The sequence below is a fragment of the Anarhichas minor genome, unplaced genomic scaffold (genome assembly GCF_050575085.1).
Source record: "Anarhichas minor isolate MPS153535 unplaced genomic scaffold, ASM5057508v1 ptg000024l, whole genome shotgun sequence".
In the NCBI taxonomy this organism is placed as follows: domain Eukaryota; kingdom Metazoa; phylum Chordata; class Actinopteri; order Perciformes; family Anarhichadidae; genus Anarhichas; species Anarhichas minor.
Window position 1 is genome coordinate 587,253 of NW_027466470.1, and position 25,248 is coordinate 612,500.

The following is a 25,248-nucleotide window of genomic DNA, read 5'->3' on the forward strand; positions in this document are numbered from 1 at the left end:
TGCAGGTATTGATGTTACTACTGTTACTATTTATACTGCAACTAACACAATACTACTACAAATACTACCACTACTTCTACCAGCTCTGATAGAAACCTTTATCTTGAGACAGAACTTTCTCAGTACTTCTTCATCTCCTTCTATTTGGTGATCTCTGTCCATCAGAGTCTCTGCTCTTGTTTAACTCGGTGTTTGTGGGAGTACGTCTGTTATCTGTGTTTGTGTATTTTATTTAGTCTTTAAAGCCTGTTTGGCTCTGTTGTACTTTCTCCAAAGTGCTGTATAAATACAGTTATATTGACTTGACAAATACTACAACTACATAATGTTTCCCCTGCTGCAATACTTCAAATACTACTAATACTAGGATACAACTGATAAATTATACTACAAATAAAGTGGAAACTGGTATTACTACTACACATTCCATATCTGTGATTGTGGATGCTGATAACAACAGTTGTATTTGGTGAAATTGGTATTTCTAGTTATTGTTTTTACATTTAAAATGAACTATTCAGGACACATGTTCACACATCCAGTCATTTTCAGACCACATGGCTTCATGGTGAAGATCTTTACATGTAGAATGAGCTCACACACATTCATAAATGGTCTTGGTTTGTTAATGTGGTATATTTTCAGGTCTTACACAGTACAGCGAAGACCCCAAGTGTAGTTGTCTTAGATGAAAACCAGATGTGCAGGAGACCAGGGGCAGAAGGGGGGATGTGTAGAATGAGGAGGCCACATACATTCTCTTACGTTCCGCCCAGATGTAAACATAACATGTACCCTATATAAAGATGAAGCGAGCGCCCTAGAAGCAGGGACTTTTCGGATTCGACTTGAGACCTCCGGACGATCTAGACGTCCGTAATGGCATGTGTTGCTTGTTTGTAATAAACTTTATTATACCAGCAAGAACAGTGTCCACGGAGCATCCTTCCTCATCACTTCAACAGAACTGTCGCATGAAAGATACCACATTAATTAGTATGAAAGTTAACCACCAGCCTGTCAGGATCTAAACTAACAGAGCCTACAGATCATCACACTAGTGCTTAGTCAGCACGTGTCTGTTGGTCCTTCAGGTAAAGAAGAAGCACTAAACTGACAGATGTCTGAATGCAGTCTGTCTGTCTCTCCAGGTTCCAGGTCCAGACAGGAACATGAACAATGTCTGATATTAATCATACAAACTACACAACACCGCACAACTGTACAATCACGCGCAGTCCCAAATATATATACTTTTATTACATTTTAGGTCCCAAATATTTAAGATACTTCTGGAAACAATCCGTCCAATGCGCACAAACCGCCATGACTCTGCCGTGTTGACAACAAAACGTCGCTGCGACGTGTTGCATTCTGGTAAATGTAGTTAATCGAGCGTTCTTGTTTCGGTTTCTGAATCCTTTCACGATGTCTTCACGTTAACGTAAACATGTCTTCTCTCGTGTTAGAGTCATATGAACTCAAAGAAAAATCAAACAAGTGGTCATTCTGCTTCTGGTGTGTACATATTAAACACGGACTACACAGCAGAACTACAAGTCCCACAAATCTTGACGTCATGACGTTGCTACGTTTAGCAAACGGTCAGTTGCTAAAGCAGAAACACAGCCGCTTCCGTGTTGTTGCTTGTGTGTTTTTCTGGTGAATAACTGTCGGTAAGCGTCGCCGGAGGTCGACTGTCATGATTGAGTGAAGCTGACGCTCGTGCTCGGCTTCTCTTCTTCTTCCCGCCATGTCGCTGCTGCAGAGCTCCAAGAAGAGAGACAAGCGTGTCTTGTCCGGTACCTGTCCGGACCCGAAATGCCAGGCGAGGCTGTTCTTCCCGGCTCACGGCTCCGTCAGCATCGAGTGCACGGAGTGCGGCCAGCGGCACGAGCAGAAGAACCTGCTAACCGTGGAGGAGGTGACCGATCCGGACGTCGTGCTCCACAACCTGCTCAGAAACGCCCTGCTGGGCGTCACGGGGGCCCCTAAGAAAGGCACGGAGCTGGTGAAGGTGATGGGTCTGTCCAACTACCACTGCAAGCTGCTGTCCCCGGTGCTCACCAGGTACGGCATGGACAAGCAGACCGGCAAGGCCAAGCTGCTGAGGGACATGAACCAGGGCGAGATGTTCGACTGCTCGCTCCTGGGGGACCGGGCGTTCCTGATCGAGCCGGAGCACGTCTCCACCATGGGCTACGGCAAGGACCGGTCGGGCAGCCTCATATACCTCCACGACACCCTGGAGGAGGTGAAGAAGGCCAACGGCAGCGGGGAATGTCTCATCCCAGTCCACGTGGACGGAGACGGGCACTGTCTGGTCCACGCCGTGTCCAGAGCGCTGGTGGGCAGAGAACTGTTCTGGCACGCCCTGAGGGAGAACCTGAAACAGAACTTCAAGCAGAACCTGGGCTGCTACAAGGTTCTCTTTCAGGATTTTATCGATGCCGCCGAGTGGGAGGACATCATCAACGAGTGCGACCCCCTGTTCATCCCGCCCGAGGGCGTCCCGCTCGGACTACGCAACATCCACATATTTGGTTTAGCCAACGTCCTCCACCGACCCATAATCCTGCTGGACTCCCTGAGCGGGATGAGGAGCTCTGGGGATTACTCGGCCACCTTCCTGCCGGGCCTGGTGGCCGAGGAGCAGTGCCGGGGGAAAGACGGGAAGCTCAACAAGCCCATCTGCATCGCGTGGAGCAGCTCGGGCAGGAACCACTACATCCCTCTGGTGGGAATCAAGAACACCGTGCTGCCCAAGCTGCCGGCCCGCCTGCTGCCGAAGGCCTGGGGAGTCCCTCAGGAGTTCATCAGGAAGTACATCAAGCTGGAACCGGACGGGAGCTGCGTGATCGGCGGCGACCGCAGCCTGCAGGACAAATACCTGATGCGGCTGGTCAACGCCATGGAGGAGGTGTTCATGGAGAAGCACAGCATCCACCCGTCGCTGGTGGCCGACGTGCACCAGTACGTCTACAGGCGCACCGGCGTGATCGGCATCCAGCCCGAGGAGGTGACCGAGGCGGCGAAGAAGTCGGTGACGGAGAACCGGCTGCACCGCTGCCTGATCTGCGGCGCCCTCTCCGAGCTCCACGTCCCGCCGGAGTGGCTGGTTCCCGGCGGGAAGCTCTACAACTTGGCCAAGTCCACTCATGGCCAGCTGCGGCCGGACAAGAACTACAGCTTCCCCCTCAACAACGTGGTGTGCTCCTATGACCCCCAGAGGGACGTCCTGGCCCCGGATTATAAACTCAGCTCCCTCAACACCTGCAACTGGTGTCACGGCACGTCGGTGCGCCACATCCGCGGCAACGGGGTGGTGGTCTACCTGGACGGGGACCGAACCAACACCCGCTCCCAGGGCGGGAAGTGCGGGTGCGGCTTCAAGCACTACTGGGAGGAGAAGGAGTACGACAACCTCCCCGAGGCCTTCCCCATCACGCTGGAGTGGGGGGGGCGGGTGGTGAGAGAGACGGTGTACTGGTTCCAGTACGAGACCGAGCCGGCTTTGAACAGCAACGTGTACGACGTGGCCATGAAGCTGGTTACCAAGCACTTCCCGGGGGAGTTTGGCAGCGAGATTCTGGTGCAGAAGGTGGTGAACACCATCCTGCACCACACCGCCAAGAAGAACCCGGACGAGTACAACCCGGTGTCCATCGCCGGGGCTCATGCCCAGCGCCTCACCGACGCCGCGGAGATGCCGCCGGACACCCAGCCACCCACTAAGATCATCCTGACCGGTCAGAAAGCCAAGACGCTCCACAAAGAGGAGCTGACGATGAGCCGGGCGGAGCGCAGCATCCAGCAGAGCATCAGCGAGCAGGCCGCCGTCACCCAGAAGAGGCGGACCGACAAGCTGAAGCAGGAGCAGAAGGGCCGGACGTCTTCTGCCGGCGGCTCACCGGAAACCTCCTCCTCCGCTCCAGCCACCCCGACCAAATCCTCCTCGTCCACCAAGGAGAAGAAGATCCGCGTGACCACCAGCGACGGCAGGCAGGCCATGCTGACCCTGCAGGTCCACACCACCTTCTCGGAGCTGCAGAGGAGCATCGTCGACCAGTTCGGCGTGCCGCCGGCGCAGCAGTGCATCCGCCACGGCTTCCCGCCCAAAGAGCTGCCCCCTCCGAAGGACGGCGAGGAGAACGAGCCGGCGGCGCTGCAGCACGGCGACCGGGTGACGGTGGAGATACTGAGGGCGCCCGAGGACAAGGCGCCCGCAGCCTCAGGCTCGCACACCGCGAAGAGCGAGGACGCCGCCGCCATCGTCGTCACGTCCAGCAGGACGAGCGGCCGCGAACTCCAGGACAGCATCGACCTGGAGATGTCCTCCCTCTGTCTCCTGGCAACCTTGATGGGTAAGAATCAAACTCCTCCTCATGACGCTTCTTCTTCACGGTTAGGTAAAGTCATGTGACCACTGAGATCATGTGACCACAAGTCTTTATCTCAGCTCAACTAAGAACTAAGAATTTTTCCATTATTGATTTTATTGAGTTTTTCACAAAGATATAAACAACATCTACACAAATAGTTCAGTTGGTTTTGCAAACAAATAACAAATAAATACAGATTAACAGAGTAGTTGTCATTTCAATATTCATACAAACATACTTTAATCAGGCGTTCATGTAGTCGGTGTCACATCTCATAAATATGTTGCATTTCTTCCAGTTTTTGTTAAATATATTCTCGTTGACTGTCAACGTTCCAGCCACTATTCCTGTTTTTTTGGGGAATGTTTAACTACTTTCTTACTCGCTGGAAGTAAATCTTTAGTGAAGTTCTCACCAGATCTCATGTCACCTAAAACACATGTTGAACAACGGCATCGACATGTTTCCAGCGTCGCTTCATCTTTGTACAGTTCCAGAGCGTACGTGAGAGGTCAGCCTCCAGCGTTGTTGTTTGTTTATTCATCATATTTTGAGCGACAGTGACGGTTTTGTCTGCACTTCCTGTGAGCAGGAGCTCAAACAGGAACACAGAAAGACTCTGAGCTTCAGGTGAATAAACGCTGACGAAAACACAGTTATGAATATAATAATAATACGTTTCTGGCCCTTTTTTTAAAACGTCGACGTATAAGAACCAACGTCATGAACTCTCTGATACCATCAAACATTTTACAACACGTTGATATGAGGCTCAGACACATAAAAACTATGAATGATTAGTTTGAATGATTTTTATGCTTCATAAATACTCCAGAATCTGATGAATATTAAAACACAGCAGCTGCATTTTGGGGCATTTTCGAGACGTGTTGAGACAAATTAAATATGATATATTATATAACTAGTGACTAATGAAGAGAATGAAGTATGTTGAGTTGGAATAACTTAATATCTGTCGGACCAGAAACCTGAAGACGTCACTAACGTGAAGATATGAAGCAGAGCAGAGTAGTTATAGATCGATCAGCTGATCATTTAATCAACAAATACATTCATAACCGTTAATATTTACCTTTTAAAACTCTGAGCTCTGATATTAACATTTATATACAAACAAAAACAAAATGTGCTTTAGTTCATCAGCTCCCAAACAAAGCAAAAGAACTGATCGCATACTTTGACAAAAACATGTTTTCTCCTCAAACATTCATTCAGAAATGTTTCACAGACCTGAAGAGTGTTCTCACTGTTGATTAATGTCATGTTGTCATGTTGTCATGTTGTCATGTCATGGAACAGTCATGTTGCTCATGAATCGATTAGTTCTTCGGTCATAAAATGAATAAAAGGATGAAAAATATCGATCAGTGTTTCCCCTAAAGCCCAAGACGACGTCAGAGATGTTCAGAAAATATTCACATGAAACAAAAAATAACCACTTCATTGATTATCTGAATAGTTAATAATAATATAATATAATTAACAAGTCATCGATTAATCGAGTTTACAAATATTCTCACATGTGAAAGATGAAACGATAAAAACGAGTCAGAAATAGATGAAATCAAAGCGACCGCTGGTTTAATAACGTCGTGATATTCTCTGTTGTTCAGCGGTGCGTTCAGGGTCTCACCTGCCTCGTTAAATGCGGGACCGCTCTCTCTGTGTGTTCCAGGTGAGGACGTCTGGTCGTACGCAAAGAAGCTGCCTCACTTGTTCCAGCAGGCCGGCGTCTTCTACAACATCGTGAAGAAGGACATGGGTACGTTTACACAACCTGACTCCTGGGTTCTTAGATCTGGGTTCTAAACCCGCTGCATGTGAACTCGGACGTCATGATGTACTTCAACATGTTGTCATCACCTGGTTTATTCCGCTGTCGTCGGGTAGTTTTCATTGCTTTTAGGAGCGATCGCTCCTGATTATTGGAGATAAAAAGCATAATGTTGCTGTCGGAACAGAAACTCAGGCTTTGCACAAATATAGAAGAACTAAAAGTTAGCATTTAAAGAAGCAACGGATCCTAAAACTCACGCTTCAGATCATTACAAAAGAAAATATAACTTTTAGAGATCAACGATGATCCATATTGTTGTCTGATTACATCAGCTGGTCTACAAGGATCCACAATATTATTCTCTCTAAGTCAGTAAACCATCAAAAATACTAAATTTTGTACTTTTACCTTGTTGTAGTAATTAGTGTGTTTTTTTTTCGTCATAACAACACACAATTCAAATGATTATGAAATAATAGATTGTATTTTTATAGTCATTATATTATTTTTAATGTTGTATACTAATGTGTTTAGAGCTCGTGTTAGAAGTTAAACATCATAATTCATCTCTAACATCTATTTTATATTCATAAACATCTCCTTCAAACTACTGGATTCATTCTAGTTTATCACCAAAACTACATTTTACAGATGACACGTGAACACATCATGATAACGTTATAATGTACCTTCAGCCAGTACTCATGTTCACTGAGCAGAGCCTGAAGGCATCATAGTGCAACTGAAGTGAACCTCCTGTTGGTTAGCCGTTAGCGGTGCTGCTAACGTTACTAGCTCTATTTATTTAGTGTAAACTTTATTTACACTGTGATGGTTAACGTTAAACTTTATTTACACTCTGATGGTTAACGTTAAAACTTTATTTACACTCTGATGGTTAACGTTAAACTTTATTTACACTCTGATGGTTAACGTTAAAACTTTATTTACACTCTGATGGTTAACGTTAAAACTTTATTGTTAAACCTAAACTCCCTTATGGTGATCTCTGTTTCAGGCCTGATGGACGGGAAGCACTGCACGCTGCCTCACCTGACGGGGAAAACCTTCGTTTACAACGCAGCGGAGGAGCGTCTGGAGCTCTGCGTGGACGCCGCCGGCCACTTCGCCGTCGGCCCCGACGTGGAGGAGCTGGTGAAGGAGGCGCTGCTGCAGCTGCGCTCCGAGTCGTCTACCAGGGGCAGCAGAGAGGGCAGCCCGTCCCACGGCGCTCTGCGGCTCGGCAGCGGCGGCGTCGTCCGCAAGAAGGAGCATCTCCAGAGCGTCACCGCCTTCCAGGGCAAAGGCCACTCTCTGGGCAGCGCCGGGAACTCCTCCCCTCCGGAGCACCGGCCTATCACGCGCCAGCACAGCAGCGGCGTGGACCTGAGCGCCAGCGTGTCCCGGGGCCCGCCGGACCTGTCGGGCATCCCCGAGGACGCCACCAGGGAGCTGGTCCGCATGGCCCCGGGCTTCGTCACCACGAAGGACGGCCGCGGCCTGGACCCCGGCCTGATGGAGCAGCAGCGGAGGCAGCTGCAGGAGATGGTGTCCTCCATCCAGGCCTCCATGGAGCGCCACCTGAGGGAGCAGCAGAGCAACGCCGCTGCAGGGGGCGGGACTAAGACGGGAGCTAGCCAACCGGCGTCCTCGCTGGACGACGACGATGACGAACGTCCGGCCACGACCGGCAAACCGGACGGGAAGACGGAGGAGCTGGAGGAGATGGAGAGTCAGGACGGCGAGCAGAGCAACGCCACCGAACCCATGGATCACTCCTGATCACCCCCCCACCCCCTCGCCCCGCCAGAACGCCTCAGGTCGGATCCTCAAGCTTTTGGTCCTCATCGTGTTTCGTCGTCTTTACTGCATGACTAAAGAGCAAGCCGACCGTCCCGTCCCCCCCCCCCCCCCCTCACCCCTCTGGGACAATAATCCACGAGGTGGTTATAGTCCCACAACAACACACACACACTCCCTGTGTGTGTGTGTGTGTGTGTGTGTGTGTGTGTGTGTGTGTGTGTGTGTGTGTGTGTGTGTGTGTGTGTGTGTGTGTGTGTGTGTGTGTGTGTGTGTGTGTGTGTGTGTGTGTGTGTGTGTGTGTGTGTGTGTGTTTGAACTCTATACGCACTCTCTGGCACACGCTCTCATCTCAGCTGTCCACACGTGAGACCAAATAATAAAACACAACGTTTTGATCCATTGATTCCTGCTTCTGAGAGACATTATTTTGCCTTTTTTTTTTTAAAGATCTTTCAGCCCCCCCCCCCCCCCGCGGTTCTGTCCTCTTAAATATCCTGAATGAGGAAACGGGTGCTCGGGGAGTCGCATCTCTGGAGCTAGAAGGATCCTCTTGAGTCTTAATCTGCCACCAGGAGGAGGAGGAGGAGGAGGAGGGGGAGGAGGAGGAGGAGGAGGGGGAGGGGGAGGAGGAGGAGGAGGAGGAGGAGTTAGCTGGACTTGACCTGATGTTTTTGCTTCAGTCACCACTCAGAGAACGAGTGACTGATGTGAAGCACCTGAATCCAGCCTGCAGGTAAAGAGTGTCTCTGTCTCCGATTCCTTTTATTTCTTTAGGTTTTGAACCTCCAGAACGTTCCGTGTCCTCTTAACACACGTCGGTCAGTTTGGGCGTGTCGGTAACAGCAAAGATATTATTTTGTCATTTAGAAACAGCAGAGAGAAGTTTATGTTTACTACGTACACACGGCTCCTTTATGACCAAATATCCTTATGAAACTACGTGTTGATAAAGAACACTGGCCGATATCGACGGTGTTATTCGTCCTCTCGCTGGTAAACGAAAGCCAAACTAAGATCCGTTCTGTGTTTGACCTGTGACCTCTGCTGTCAGTAAAGCTCCTCACAGCTTCAGTGTTCTCTGGATGAACAGCAGACTTCTTCTACACATTATTAACACGATTAAAAGTGCCTGAAAATCCTTCATGTGTCGCCAACGTACATGTTAAACAAATCTAGATGTTCAGGTTCATGTTTCTAATGGTCAGTGAGTCAGTGATGTCACAAAGACGCACGCTGACAACACTTTCATTTAAAAAGCAACTGAAATGGTAGAATTAAAACCCGCTTAATTAATTAAACCAACGATCTCGATACTTTAGACTCTCGAAGCTCTTTGTTCACTTTATTATTGTTACGAGGAGACGGAGCGTGAGACACACAGGAAGACGAGGAACGTGGACGTGACCTTTCACCTCCGTCGGTTCGTGTTAAAAGAGACTAGACAAACGGTATTTGATAAAAGAGCTTCTGTTCAATGCAGAGAAAACCTTCAAATCCCTAAATAATAGAATTCTGTAGAGTTTTATGTTAAATGCCCTCAGAGGACGTCTTTTTATTTTCTCTTCTGTGGGAATAAAAGCGTCTTCAGAAGCATTTAATCAACGTTTTATTATGAAACATCAGGCAAAGTCCTCATGATCACAGTTTGGATCAAATCCTGTTGTTGACGCTCGATCGTCTGCGAGTAGAACGAGTTTAAAGGAAGTTCTAAAGGACTCCTTCAGGGTTCCTGTGATTCACAACGTTCTCTGATATTTGACAGCAGCAGAACTGAAGCGTCTTTGTCTTCGGTCATAAACTCGCTGAAGGTTCATGTTTCATTCTGGGGTTCTGCCTGTTGAGGAGAAACAAGGGGGAACAACTAGCCTGGCTTGTGTCAAAACAACACGTAGTTTTACAGAGTTTTGTGCCGGACTATAGAAGTTATGCTAAGCTAAGCTAATCACAGCCGTCACATGACAACATATTGAACTGTTCCTTTAAGTGACTTAAACTCCGTTTACTCTTTTGTTGCCAACTAAACATTTTTCCACGTTTCTTTTGTTTTGGAGGGAAACTTATCTTCAGGCCTTAAAATCTGTTTAACACTCAAATCTATTAGTTTTACATTTACCTTTAAATGTGTTGCTTTTACCGAAAAATCCATTTATTTTCACTTTAAAACCCGAAAGTTTGACTTTTAAATTTGGACTTTTTTCTGTTCTCTGGTTTTTGGGCGCTGAGGTTTATTTTGGTGTCGAGGTGAACAAACATCAAACTTGAGATTCTGCACTTTGAGGGGGTAAAATGTTAGCGTAGCATGCTAACGCTAGCCGGTGGGGTGGACAGGAAGCTGCTGTAACAGACGTGAAGTCGTTTCTCTGTGACTGCTGTACACTGACATGAGTTGTAGTCCAGTTGTATAATAGTACATATTGTAGTATATTTGGACCTGTACAGAAACTACACATTGTTCGGTTCCTTCACTTCTTTCTTTCTCTTTGTTTCTCTGGTTTGCTAATAAAGTATTGATGCTACACGGCTTCCACATCGCTGTTTGCATGTGTGATGAATTTTCAACCCCAACAATAAATTCACTTCCTTCACTTGTTTTTGTATTTTTGTCGTCACCGACGGATTCTTTCTGTTCGTCTGTTTATCAAAGAAGAGTTTGTGCTTCACGTGTTTTACATGTTTTACGTGTTTTACATGTTTTACGTGTTGCTAAACGGTGTTTGTTCATTTCTACAAGATTCAACCTGCAGAGAAACAACTTATGTCAAAGTATTGCACTGATATTAAATATGAATATCTAATCTCATGTGAGTCACATCAGGGAACATGTTTTAAACTGCAGCAGTCAAACTCAAAGCTGCAAGTTTAACTGTTTAATAATGAAATTAATGAAAGTTAATTATTAAACATAAATCCTGATCTGTTCTTTGTGTTTAAAAAGCACTTCAAACAGGAATATAATATATTATATAATGACCACAAATAGGAGGAAATAGATTAATAATCATACAAATTATATCACTTGAAATCTACACACTCAGGTCTTTAGACTTATTTAAATGTGATTATTTTACAACAACTTAATATATTGAACAAAAGTAAGAGGAAACATATTAATTATAATAAATATCTAAATTAAATAAACAAGTAAAAATTAATATATATGTATATATATTTATGTATATTTATGTATATATATATGTATATATTTATGTATATATTTATGTATATATATTTATGTATGTATATATATATATGTATATATATAAATATATATATATATGAACTTTGGTGGCTATTGTGTATATATAGATAAACAATTAACTAATAATAAAATAAAGTACCGTTTTGGATGATAATTAACCATTAATGAGTTTTTAGAATAACTTGTTAAAAGCTTTAAAAGCTGATGACATCACTATTTGGTCCAAACCTTTAATATGTTTTAATATATAAAATACTCTGATTTGAATAATGATCTGTGTCTGATGAGCGTTCCTCCTCAGACACAGTATTAATGTATTAATGTATTAATGTATTAATGTTAAAGAAGTCTCTTATTTCACTGTAAAGTTCATTCTCACTGTTTTCACATCAAACCTAAACATTCATACCGGACTGTGATTGGCTCTAAACTATCTGTGATGTCATAAACTCTGCAGGTAGGTCCAGGTGTTGAAGTGAGATGTTTAAGGTCCTTCAGCACGATGAGCCAAATAAGTACAGTAACATTTGGAAGTTTGTGATTTATTTTGAAATGTTTCTTTTTTTTTGTTGTGGTTGCTTCTTTTACTTTGAAAGGATTTGAGGACATAACTCCAGTTTATTTAAAATGATGAAGTTATTCTGTTTTTATTCACGTTGGGACTCAAACCACCAACATGTTCGTTAATCTTCCTCCTGAAGACGTAACTCTTTAAAAACCATTGTTTTTCCTAAATCATACAAGAAAGTAGTGCATCTGTTGGGACTATTTCCAGCGGCGGAGTAATCCACATCTGGTGCTTTCGTGCGTATTTGTGTGTGTGATTGAGTGAGAATAAAGGACAGAGTGAAGATGGTGATCGATGTGTTTTAATGGAGCTCTATGAGACATCAGGCTGAGATAAGAGAAGAGACGATTAAAAACGCTCTCAATAAACTGATCGTGGTATATTTCTATTATCGGAATAATTGGTGAATATCTTCACAGCTTCTATTTTGTAAGAGAAGTGAAAAAATAGATCGTAGTTCTAAAATAAAAACAGGAAATATTTAAGACAGAACTCACATCTTTTTTATTTAAACTACACATGCAGGGGGACCTCGTGAGTTATGATAACTTCATTGAAAACTGTTGTTTGTTCACTAAAGAAAGGTTACGTCCTGTCTGTGACGTGTCTTTACAGAATATAAGGTAAATGTTTTAGCTCCATTTGAAGATTTTTCAAAAATATTCAGATGATTATTGGGATAATATTGTGAATATTGTGTGTTTTGTGCAGGACAATGGTGAAATGAATTGTTGATATCGTCCCATATAGCTGTGACACACAGAATACTTGGTAGTGGTTATATCTTACTGTTGGTTTGAGTGTGAGTTTGCTCTTGTCGTCCACTGGGGGGCGCTGTTACACTGAGGAACGATCATAAAGAAATAATATGTCGCTCCTGATTCTGAACTGTTTAATCACTTCAGGTGTTGGCGGTGAATCTGATGAGCACTAGGACCCAGAGCGGAGCAGCTGCCAGAGCCTATGCAGTAAATATAGCAGCGGTGTGTTGGATCAGGACCAGTTGGGGGGGTCACAAGGAGACCTGGAGAGACCGGATCAACCAGAACCGTCTGCAAGGACAGAACAGGAAACACTTTCCTCTCAGAAAAACAACCCAGATCACTCTGAAGAGAGCAGGAACCTGAAGACCAGCTGACGGCTGCATGTGAGTCAGTCTGTCCTTGTGTGAGGCGTTCACTGACTGTAGGTTGTTGTGACGCTGTCTGTGTTTGGTGGAATCTGAGGATGTTTATCATGTGTTTGTCAGTGATGTCTGTGTTCTGTACTTGTGTTGCGTTGTTTACGTCTTACTTAGTTTACGTATTTGTTTTAAGCCCAATCGTGATGTTTTTTTTACAAAAACCCTGCCGTGCGTCTCTTCTTGGTGACCAGGTGTCAGTGTTCCCTGTGACCATAATTACCTGAGTAAGGAAGCCCGCGAGGCTCAGATCTACGGGTGATGCTGCAGCTGTGCCAAGTCACCAGCGCTCTGTTCATCAGCAACGCCCGCTCGGCCTGCAGCGACGAGCTCCTCCAGCAGGAGGCGGTGACGCTCTGCATCAACGTGTCCAAGCAGCAGCCGTTCTCCGCCGCCGCCGCCGTCGCCAAGCTGCGCGTGCCCGTCTACGACGACCCCAACGAGGACCTGTACGCCCACTTCGACCGCGTCGCCGACGCCATCCAGAAGGAGGTGAACCGCGGGGGGCGTGGCCTCGTGTACTGCAAGAACGGACGCAGCCGCTCGGCCACCGTGTGCGTCGCCTACCTGATGAAACACCGCGGGATGACGCTGAGCGACGCTCTGCAGGTGGGCGAGGAGACGACGTTTTGACGTCATTGTAATTCATAAATTTGTTTTAAAGTTTTAAAAAAGCAGAGTCTGTGATTCTAATCTAAGACACATTCAGGATTTAACTTGTTTAATAATTAATTTACAGAACAAGTTTATGGACTAAAAATCCCGGAAGAGAAAAGATACGATCGATCGATCGATTATAGAACTATACAGATGTTTCATCAAATGCAGCAGATGGCATAAGGGTTCTCACTTCCTGTGCAGACAGGAAGTGGAAAGACCAAATAAAAGACGAGTGTGAACATTATTTTCTGATTAACGGCTGCTGGTTCAATCCGACCCGTAGTTAAATGTTCCGCTTTGTTTCAGCAGCCAAGTCAGAGAAGATGAAACAAATATGATGATAATACAGTCGTATAGATACACAAACGAGGAGGACCGGTCCCCGTGAGGAGGTCTCTGTCCTCTCAGCTGCTGCTTCAGAGGTCACAAATATCACCGACTGTGGTTTAAACTGCAGCAGAACGCTGAGTGTGCAGAAACTGAAGCTCAGGGTTTCTGTTACCAAGGTGCCCTCGAGCAGCGGACAGAGGAGCTGACTGCATTCATGCTCACTCTTATCGCACCGGAGAGATTTATTTTATAATCTGGCTTTATGGTCTGTGTGACTCTAAATGGACCATAATGTACTAAATGAACATCATGCTGTATTGAAGAAGACTTGAAACTAGAGATTGAGACCATAAACTCATGTTTACAATGTTTACTGAGGTAATAAATCAAGAGAGAAGTAGAGTCATTTTCTCATAGACTTCTATACAACCAGAGGAGTCGCCCCCTGGTGGACACTAGAGAGAATGCAGCTTTAAGACATGAAGCTTTGTCTCCTGGTCTTGATGCACTGACCAAGTATTCAGGGTACAAATACTTACATCTGAGTACTTGCCTACACCAAGTACCGATACAAGTACTTAATAAAACCATTGCAGTTCTAACGATTTGGAGATGGGATGTTAATAATTACGTGTTTGACTATCAGTTAAAATAAATATGTAAACATCTGCAGGCTTGAATATGTACATGTACACTATTATTTAAAGCTACTAATCTTTGCACTGTGTAATGTAGATTTATGGACATTTTGATCTACTTTTTAAAAATTTTAAATAAAACAATTGATAACAAAACAAAGGAGATGCATATAAATACATATAATAAATATAAATAAATATAATAACTATTTAATCATATTTATGATGTATTACGGAGTGTAACAACATTCATTAAAGACACTTTTAATAATAATCGTTGTTTATTTTCCTCCAGAAAGTGAAGACGGCTCGTCACGAGATCGATCCGAACCCCGGCTTCATGTCTCAGCTGCAGAGATACGAGCAGGAGCTGAAGAAGAGACGAGGACGGAGGGACAGACAGACTGAGAGACAGACAGACTGAGAGACAGACAGACTGAGGGACAGACAGACTGAGAGACAGGTGGACGTCTGTCTGTCTGATCAACCTGAAGCTTTCACGCTGTCAGAGTCTCGATGTGAAAACATCCAGCAGGTGATCGACTGAATCTAAACTCTGTTTTATGATCGTTAATTATCTCTAATTATTCGTTAATTATCTCTAATTATCAATTCTGACTTTTAAGCAACATTTAATTTGTTTATAGCCCAAAATCACAAATTTGCCTCAGAGGTCTTTAACGCAGAAAAATATATATTAAAGTCTGAGTTTAATATTTTCATGTTTTAATGTTTAAATGTTTGAATGTTTTAATATTTAAATGTTTTAATGTTTTAATCTGCTTCATAATTAATTTCACTTCTTTTAAAGACGTGTCTCCAAAATAAAACATGAAATATTAGATTGTAGAGTTTCAGTGTTGCTGTAAAATAACTAAAACAGATTAAATATGTCAAAATAAAAAGAGTTAAGTAAAGAATAGAGACTTTAATTTAAGGACTGTGTACTGAAAACACACATTAATAACACATTAATAACACATTAATAATAACCTAAAAGAAAACACGAGAAGACGTGTTTTTATCCGCTTTTGTTTCCCTTTTATGGTGACTTTCAAAATAAAGCTCCAAAGTCTGATTAATAACAGATCTAGTCACAGAATGAAACTGTTTCCAGTGGCAGATTATTTCATGTTTAAAACGTGATGAGAGCTGAGCACCATCACTAAACACCTCGTTCTATTTTTGCATTCGACTGAAAGGAGTTGCTGGTCAACATCTGTTTGTTTGTTTGTTTGTTTGTTTGTTTGTGTGACTTTTTTAAACACTAAAGTCACACAACAACACAACTCCACTTCAAATAAAGCTTCTAGTGTCTCAGATCCAAACCAGACCCAGAACCACCAGAACATCAAACCTTCCGGCGGTTCTTCTCAGCGGTTCTTCAGTCTTTAAAGTTCTTTAAACCAGAACTTCTTTAAAAAGATGCAGAATTTACTTGAATGTAGTAATATTTCCAGCATTAAACCTTAAATCGATGTTTCTGTGACGTGTAACTGTGCCGTCTGTCGTTGTGGTTGCAGTTCCACCTCCGACCTCTAGATGGACACATTTCCATGTAATATTATAATAATGCAGCATATTAATCACGAAAGTGACCGACAGCTTTATGTTCTATATTACTACAGATTTATAAATAACAGAGTTCTGACTGTGAGATTTAAATCAGTTTAACATCATAAATCTCTGATATTGAAGTCTTCAGATCCTTTACTGCAGTAAAAGTACTAATAACACACCGTGCGTAGTAAAAGCATTGATTGATCAGTAAAGTGCTTCACTGTTATATCTGATCCAGTCAAAATGTTTTTGTTCATTTTAAATGTTCAACATCTGGATCTTTACTGAACAGTCAGAGGTTTTATTTCAGCTACTTTTACAAACATCGTGACGTTAAACAGTGAAATACTGTTAAACAAGTTATTTAAACCTCTTTATCCTGCTCACTCTGACATATTAACATATAATCTCCCATATTATCGAATTATGTTCCATCAGCGACTGTTTGCTCAGAGTCACAGCGTTAAATTATATATTTAAAGAAAGAGGTTTTATTTTTTAAATCGCAGTAACTTTCTATTTCCTGAGTAACAAACTAAGAATGAAAGCAGACGAACAGACAGGAAACTGACTGAGCTTTACCTCGGCTCAGGTTTAACTAGGCTCAGGTTTAACTAGTCTCAGGTTTAACTAGTCTCAGGTTTAACTATCTGAAGTTTCACTGAAACTAAAAGCTCTCTGAAACAATTTAAGATGAGAGGATGAGTCAGAGAAAAGCAAAGTGTTGCTGCAGCTTTAAGGTTCTTTGTTGGTTTATAACATTATTAATCAAAAGGTATCACGTCTCTAAACACAACATGACGACAGGGTTGTGTTGTTATTAATATGGATTGTTTGTCAGATTGATGAATCAGCTGTTTTATTGATGTTCTTCTTCAATAATAACTCTAACAGATAATGAACTGTTCCATTCAGACACCAGAGGTTTTATGTGAAATAGTTTTTATTTTGATTATTGATCATGAACACTGATGAAGAGGTTTAAAGTGTAATCAGATCAGCTGATGTTCCAACAGTAACTCTACACGAACCTTCTGGTTCCACTGTGAAGTCTGATGATGAAGTTAACTCCAGCTTGTTCTACGATGCTTTTATTGTGAAACTCTTTGACACTGAAGCAGGAAGTTGTTCCTGTTTATTTTCTTTCTTCTCTTCTTCTTCTGTTGTTCAGAAGATCTTTGTCTCTTTGATCAGAGTTCAGTTAGAACATCTACTAAACTCAATACCATGCATTAATAAAGACTTTACATTATTAATATAAAAGTATATTAATGCAGGAAACGTTCACCTGAACACACACCTGTCTGTGTGGTCATCAGGTTGTTTAGCGACAGCACAAAGTTCAAATACTGTGAATAACTGATGATTTAGTACAGTGGTTCCCAAACTTTTTCTGTCAAGACCCCCTTTGATGATATAGGTACATTGGACGACCCCCCCCCCCCCCCCCCCCCCCGCAACCCGACCCCAAATTTTTCTTGGTTTTTAATGAATTGCATTATAATGCATGAACTGTATAAAATATTTTTATTTCTTTCTAAAATAAGTACATATCACTTCACAGTTTATTATTCAGTTTGTTTAACTGGGAAAAAAAATAGCAATAATAAAATATATATAAAATAAAAAATATATAAAATAATTTGTAAATACAATTAACTTAATTTCAAACAAAGTGCAAACAACATATACTGTATTTCCTCACATTGAACAGCAGGTTTTCTCAAACAATAAAATAACACAATTATGAACAAGGTGTGCAGGTCTACATGGACCATATTATTTTGTGATCATATTCCTATGTATATTCCTATTCATATATATCAATCAGTGACTGGTGTGGGCTTGCTTTGCTTTACAGATTTTGTCAAAGCGGGGTTGCTGGTTGGAGATATCTACTCTCAGTTCATTCTCTCTCTCTCCCTCGCTCGTTCGCGCTCTCTCGCTCGCGCGCGCTCGCTCTCGCTCTCGCTGGTTTTGCCACAGTCGGTCTGTGACATGAGCCGCTCTGGTGGCGTGGTTGGAACACAGTGCATGTCACGTCGGTTATTTTATATTGTTTTACCGGTGTATGTGTGCGTCTGTGTGTGTGGGTTGGTGATGAAGCCGCGACCCCCCTGTAGTACCACCGCGCCCCCCCTAGGGGTCGCGACCCCCACTTTGGGAACCACTGATTTAGTAGATCATCTTTATCACTGTGTGTGTGTGAGAGTGTGTGTGTGTGTGTGTGTGTGTGTGTGTGTGAGAGAGTGTGTGTGTGTGTGAATCTCAGGTGCGTCGTCTTCATTTTGTGGTGCTATATTAAAAGCGATAATTAAAAAACTAGAAACACGTCAGACCTCAATATATATATATATATATATATATATATATATACACGTATTTAAATGACGAGTTAAAAAAAAAAAAAAAGTCAAACTGTGACGCTGCGTCCCTTTAAGAGTCTGTTAATGTGCTGAAGAATGAAATAAAGTTGTGTGTTCATCATCCAGTCATCTGAAGTTCTTCTTGTGTCTTTGCATCGACTTCATTATTAATAATACAAACTTCATACGGAGACGATCCACTGAGGTCAGAAGTTGGCGCTGGAGGCTTTAATCTAGAAGAAGAAGTTTCATTTGGTTTTAATTGTTTTGTCCAGAAACGAAGACAATATCAAATATATATCCAGGAAGACGCCGACAGCAGAAACAGCTGATCAGTCATGTGACTCAAATGTTCGCTTCGTCAGAATTTATTCGGCAAAGAAGTTCCCACTGGATCTTAGTTTGCACCTGTTACAGTAACGTTGGTATTTTCAACGGAAAACGTTTTTTCTTGACAAAGACAGAAACAACCTCAAGCCAGTGTAAAAACTGAGCAATTTTTATTGAATTCAACCTCCGGTTCTTTAAAGTGAAGTCAAAGCTTCATGTGTTAAAGCTGCATTCTCTCTAGTGTCCACCAGGGGGCGACTCCTCTGGTTGTATAGAAGTCTATGAGAAAATGACTCTACTTCTCTCTTGATTTATTACCTCAGTAAACATTGTAAACATGAGTTTATGGTCTCAATCTCTAGTTTCAAGTCTTCTTCAATACAGCATGATGTTCATTTAGTACATTATGGTCCATTTAGAGTCAAACAGACCATAAAGCAGGGGATGCTTTAGGGCGGGGCTACACGGTGATTGACAGGTCTCTGGTTGTATAGAAGTCTATGAGAAGATGACTCTACTTCTCTCTTGATTTATTACCTCAGTAAACGAGACAGCCGTCTACATTCGTGAGAGGATGGTGTGTTGTCGTCAAGGTTCATCCTCTGGGGAACGTAAATCAAAAGTCATTATTTTTTAGCCACATCGCTAACGCGGCGAGAAAAGTGAAGACATGTCTTTGTGGTGAAAAAAAGAAAACCGAAGCGTCTTGAGACAGAATGAGTTTATTTATAAAGTGCGTCACATCGCTGCTCTAACTGAGGCCTTGATGTGGTTTATTCAACAGACCAGACTGGATCCACGGTTGTGGTTCAGACACTCGGGGGTTCTGGATTGTGTCCTTTGTCCCAGTCCTCGCGCACGTCGTTGATCCACTGGTTGTAGTTGGACACCTTGGTGTAGACGCCCAGCTTGTCCTCCCTGCCGCAGCCCTCGCCCCAGGACACCAGGCCCACCAGGAACCAGGTGTCCCGGTACAAGGTGACCATCGGCCCGCCGCTGTCCCCCTCGCAGGCGTCCATCCTCTGCCCGAGGACCCCGGCGCAGAGGACGTTGTCGGAGATGTTGTGGGACATCTGGCGGGCGCAGACGCCGCGGTCCACCAGCGGCACCTCGATGACGTTGAGCGCCGAGCTGAACGAGCCGTTTTCCAGGTTGTCTTTTCCCCAGCCGGTGACCACGGTGACGGTGCCGTTCAGGTGGAGAACCCGCTCGGCCATCTCTCGGCCCGGCAGGCAGACGGGGGTCACGAACTCGGAGAAGGGGGCGGGCGTCTGCAGGCGAAGCAGCGCGATGTCGTTGTCCACCGTCCGGCTGTCGTAGTGCGGGTGTTTGAAGGTCTTCTCGATCCTCAGCGTCACCTCGGTGCCCTCGTCTCTGTGGCGCTCGTAGTCACCTGAGGAGTCACGAGCACGGTGGCTGGTCGTCGAGTGTTATGAAACTTGATTCTTGAATATTTATTAAAACTAAACTGCAGAGTGTTTGATGGGGGGGGGGGAGGAAAACGTGCAAATTAAATTTCCTCGATTGAAATTAAATTTTGGACCAAAACTCCTCTTGAATCATGGTTCAAATGTAGCATTAATTTAAAGTAAATGTAGAATAAATGTAGCATTCATTTAGAATAAATGTTGCTCGAGGCCCATTGACTCCCTTTGTTTTGTTTGTAAAGATTTGCTGCTCTACATGTAATAACAGATTCAATGATGATGTCATGATGTTGCTCACCCAGTCGTACTCTGAATCGGAAGCTGTTGTCGAGGCAGTGAGCGGCGGTCAGGACCCAGTTCTCATCGATCAGGACGCCTCCGCAGTGAAACCGCCCTCTGGCGTTCAGCAGCAGCGCCTGCACACAAACACACTGCTGTAGAACACGTTTGATGTATTCATTAGTAAATAAGTACGTGTACGATCGCTGCCCTGATCGACATGTTGGCTGCTGATTGCTGACAGGTGTTGAATGGAAACGCTACATAACGCAGGTGTGTTGCAGGTGAGCTTATCAGCAGTTCAGATGCAGCAACAAAGATAAAACCATATGAGGACTACACGCAGTGATGGAAATAAGATATTCAAATTGTATTTAATTATTTTTTTCATTTAATGTGGCCAGTGTATTTATTAAGAATAAAGGTAGAATGAATATACAATAATTGTAGTATGACTGTATGAAAAATATACCATTAATGTACCATGAATTTAGTATAAATGTAGAATGTAGCATACATGTAGCATTCATTTAGTATAAATGTCACAAAATGCAGACTAACGGTGAGGTACCTGCCAGGGACTCTCCCCCTTCTTTCCCACGTGTCCTCCCACCGTCCAGGGCTGCAGGCCTTTCATTGGTTTGCTGTAGGACGTCCTGCTCATCAGCAGCCGACCGCAGGACAAATCACCTGCACACAAGTTAAGTGATTCTTCTGCACAAGTGAACTTGTTGACGTGAGAGCAGGATTTGTTCTTCTGGGTGCACAAAGGAAACTCTCTTCCTCACCTTTCGGGTCACATTTCTTGGCGTCGTCGTGCAGTTTGTATCCGCTCACGCAGCTGCAGCTCCTCGTGAGGCCGTCCTCGCTCTCCCAACAGTCGTGGTCGCAACCGCCGTTATCCAGCGAGCAGTTCGTGGCTGTTTGAGCTGACCAAACGACAGACGTCCATTTAATCGTTCATATATCTGACTACAGTCTGACTGAGGAACATCTATCATCACGTTATCATGAGCTGAGTGAGAGGAACATCTATCATCACGTTATCATGAGCTGAGTGAGAGGAACATCTATCATCACGTTATCATGAGCTGAGTGAGAGGAACATCTATCATCACGTTATCATGAGCTGAGTGAGAGGAACATCTATCATCACGTTATCATGAGCTGAGTGAGAGGAACATCTATCATCACGTTATCATGAGCTGAGTTAGAGGAACATCTATCATCTGACTCACTCTGATCGCAGTATTTGCCCTCGTATCCGTGGTTGCAGCGGCAGGCGTAGTCTTGGTACTGATCCACACAGGATCCATGAACACACATGTGGGTGTGACACTGGTTCCCATCTGAAACACAAGTCAGCCATGTGTACATTACCCACAATGCCATGCAGGCGGCTGCTCAGAGACCAAACTGTCCACGAGGGAAACAACTAACACATGTTATTATATAGTTATTTATATAGTTATTCTATAGTATTTCTGCTGCGTTGAAGTCATATTGTATAAACCGTAATGAAGAGCAGCCGAGTGGGAAAAATAACGTTTCAACAGACGTTACAAACGTTAACAAACTGTTGGCACAAAGGCTGCAAATCCAAACTGATACAACAAAAGAAGCTGATGTTGTGTGTTCATCTGGTGTGGCTACAAGGTTAGCACTCGGGCTAACCCTCTGTTCTGTTAATAATCTGCTCGACAGAAGAAGAATGTTATTTAAGAAATTCAGCTTCAGTTTGGAATTATTGGTATAAATATACTTCCTGGTTGCTGTCTTGGCGTTGTTGTTGTTGTTGTTGTTGTTGTTGTTGTTTGCCTTAAATAGTTTCCTTTATTCCAAATAAAACAAGAGGAAGCAGGTCTAACAACATCATAATCTTTTTCTTTTTATATTTAATGTTTTTCTATATTCATTTTATCCCCTATGTTTCCGTTCATGTTTTTAAGGCTTTAGAATGTAGATGAAAGCAGGTGAATAGAAGCTGACTTAGTGCTTGGCTCTCAGTGTTGCTGCTTACAGCATTATTGGGGGGCGTTCCCATTCGTTGGAGGTGAAGAAGAGTTTGGTTGTAACATTAGTATCCAGAAGTAAAAGTGAACCGAGGTCACTGAGCCGAGACCTGTAAACGCTGTGAACAACATATTCAAGTCTGCATGAGCCCTGAAGCTCCGCCCCCACCGCTGCCGCTGTTTGCTAATTTATTAACAGTTCATTGACAGTGAACTCTGAGTCCAAATTGCACCAAAGTCGTCAACGCACTTCATGCTATTCTGACCTAAACACCTGCCGAGTGTGACGGAGATGAGATGAGCGGTTCTCAAGATATGAGAGGGACACACAGACGGACGAACGGAAAGTCCTTTGCTTTTATAATGAGATGATGGACAGGTGGAGCGTTTCTCACCTGTGTACACCGTCCAGAACTCCAGCTGGCAACACACAAAACAAAAAGGTCAGTGACGAGATGAGTGAATACGGTTGAAACATGTAAACAGTAAAACGACTTACTGTCGCTTCCCTGGTTTGGAAAATCTCTCGGGCTTCTTCAAAGTCACATCTTTCCTCCACACATTCGCGCTCCATCGAGGCCGGTTTCAGCTCCTCCAGGAAGGAGTTTGCCCGACGGGAGCGGAGCAGCATGTGAGCCTCCGGAGGGTCGGAGAACACTGAAGGAACCGAGGGGGGACACGAGGGGGGACACGAGGAGACGCATCAGATACACGACAACAAGTTAATGGTATTCATCAGATAAAATTAATGAACGTTAAAAGGCCAATAACTCATTTTTCTTTGAAATTCTATATTTATTAACTGACTTTTATCTGGTCCTGAACCAGTCTCAGTGTAGTCCTGATCCTCTATATGAACCAGTCTCAGTGTAGTCCTGATCCTCTATCAGACCTCCATCAGTAAAGAGACCATCAGAGAGAAGATGATTGTCACGATTCGATGCTTACCCAATGCCCCGGGTCGACGACCTCCTGGACCGACTGGGCACTGCGCGTTTCTTTACGACACTGGATTTGACCAAGGGCTACCGGCAGATTCCTCTGTCGCCAGAGTCCAAGGAACAATCGGCCTTCTCCACTCCGTTTGGTTTGTACCAATTCAACACACTTCCCTTTGGGCTGTTCGGGGCCCCAGCCACATTCCAACGCCTCATGGACCGGGTGCTGCGTCCGGATGCTGGATATGCTGCCGCCTACTTCGATGATGTGATCATCCACAGCACGACCTGGGCGGAGCATATGCAGCGGGTGGGTGCTGTGCTGGAGTCCCTAAGGCAGGCGGGGCTCACCGCCAACCCAGGGAAGTGTGCAGTTGGACGGAGGGAGGTACAGTATCTGGGGTACCACTTGGGTGGCGGGCAGGTGCGCCCTCAGGTGGACAAAACTGCGGCTATCGCAGCCTGCTCGCGGCCCAAGACTAAAAAAGAGGTTAGGGGGTTTTTGGGGCTGGCTGGTTATTACAGACCGTTCATCCCGGACTTTGCAGAGCTAACCAGCCCCTTGACCGACCTGACCCGGAAAGGTGCCTCAGATCTGGTCCAGTGGTCGGAGCAGTGCCAGTTGGCGTTTGAGAGGGTGAAACAGGCTCTCTGTGGGGAACCACTCCTTCATACTCCTAACTTCTCTCTCCCTTTTACTCTGCAGACTGATGCATCGAACAGAGGGCTGGGGGCCGTTTTGTCCCAGCAGGTACGGGGGGGTGACCGCCCTGTGCTATATATCAGCCGGAAGCTGTCTGAGAGGGAGGCCAGGTACAGTACGGTGGAGAAGGAGTGCTTGGCAATCCGGTGGGTGGTCGACTCCCTGCGCTATTACCTCCTGGGACGCTCATTCACCCTCTGTTCGGACCACGCCCCGCTCCAGTGGCTCCACCGCATGAAAGATACCAACGCCCGGATCACTCAGTGGTATCTGGCGTTACAGCCGTTTAATTTCAAAGTGGTCTATAGGCCGGGGGCGCAGATGGCCGTGGCCAACTTCCTCTCCCGCTCTCATGGGGAGGGGGGGGGGGGGGTAGGTTAGGCCGGATGGCTCCCCGGCCTAAGTCGGGCAGTGGGGGTATGTGGTGGCGGGGCGTGTTCGGGCTCAGCTGCAGAGGGGACAGAGTGGGGGAGTGGTTCAGGGAACGGTGCCGGGAAGAGGCTTAATTAGGCGCAGCTGAAACTCATCCTGAATTGTGTGTCTCTCTCTCTCTGATATAAAAATACTAGTAGTGACAGAGGCGCGAGAGAGCGGGGCAAGAGACACAGACTGGCCGTGGGGCAGAGAAGTCGGCAGACCTCGGGAAAACCCACACGGCGTGCGCTCGGAGAAGGGCAGCAGAGCGCACGGCCCAGTCCAGCCTATCTGAATAAAACTGAAACCCTAAATAAAGAACATTTGAGAAACTCTATTTGACAGTGTGCTGGCGTACTTGTGCTCCCAGGACCCACAGGGGTAGCAAGAGTTTGTTACAATGGTCTATTTCTATAGAGTTATTCTTAATGCTCGTCATCGGAGCCACCGGGTCGGATTCTGGTGAAATCAGATGAACTCATGCAGGTTCACCAGAACCTCCTTCAGCTCAGACTCCAGCAGAGACCGGTCCACCGTGGACAGACCCAGATCCTCCAGCAGACACCGGTCCACCGTGGACAGACCCAGATCCTCCAGCAGAGACCGGTCCACCGTGGACAGCCATAGATCCGGCTTCACCTGCAGCCTTGGACCTGCAGTC

The 25,248-nt window shown here is 44.7% G+C and overlaps 3 protein-coding genes across 3 annotated transcripts in view; 2 read left to right on the forward strand and 1 right to left on the reverse strand.

Annotated features, from left to right (window-relative positions):
- The first annotated feature begins 1,605 nt into the window (after positions 1 to 1,605).
- On the forward strand, positions 1,606 to 8,386 carry vcpip1 (valosin containing protein (p97)/p47 complex interacting protein 1). Its single transcript, XM_076098513.1, has 3 exons — positions 1,606 to 4,364; positions 6,079 to 6,165; positions 7,199 to 8,386. The coding sequence occupies exons 1-3, from the start codon at positions 1,754 to 1,756 to the stop codon at positions 7,960 to 7,962; spliced, it is 3,462 nt and encodes a 1,153-aa protein (XP_075954628.1). The 5' UTR covers positions 1,606 to 1,753; the 3' UTR covers positions 7,963 to 8,386.
- A 212-nt stretch (positions 8,387 to 8,598) lies between these two features.
- dusp28 (dual specificity phosphatase 28) lies at positions 8,599 to 17,485 on the forward strand. Its single transcript, XM_076098524.1, has 4 exons — positions 8,599 to 8,716; positions 12,656 to 12,897; positions 13,125 to 13,539; positions 14,854 to 17,485. The coding sequence occupies exons 3-4, from the start codon at positions 13,192 to 13,194 to the stop codon at positions 14,980 to 14,982; spliced, it is 477 nt and encodes a 158-aa protein (XP_075954639.1). The 5' UTR covers positions 8,599 to 8,716; positions 12,656 to 12,897; positions 13,125 to 13,191; the 3' UTR covers positions 14,983 to 17,485.
- A 2,138-nt stretch (positions 17,486 to 19,623) lies between these two features.
- The window catches only part of proca (protein C (inactivator of coagulation factors Va and VIIIa), a), a 6,640-nt gene continuing 1,015 nt past the window's right edge, over positions 19,624 to 25,248 (reverse strand). Inside the window, exons 2-8 of the mRNA XM_076098516.1 lie at positions 23,032 to 23,189; positions 22,928 to 22,952; positions 21,759 to 21,869; positions 21,309 to 21,449; positions 21,092 to 21,210; positions 20,540 to 20,657; positions 19,624 to 20,207 (exon numbers count right to left, since the gene is read on the reverse strand). Of these exons, the coding sequence (XP_075954631.1) occupies positions 19,624 to 20,207; positions 20,540 to 20,657; positions 21,092 to 21,210; positions 21,309 to 21,449; positions 21,759 to 21,869; positions 22,928 to 22,952; positions 23,032 to 23,189 (1,256 nt within the window). The remainder of the gene's footprint in view (positions 20,208 to 20,539; positions 20,658 to 21,091; positions 21,211 to 21,308; positions 21,450 to 21,758; positions 21,870 to 22,927; positions 22,953 to 23,031; positions 23,190 to 25,248) is intronic.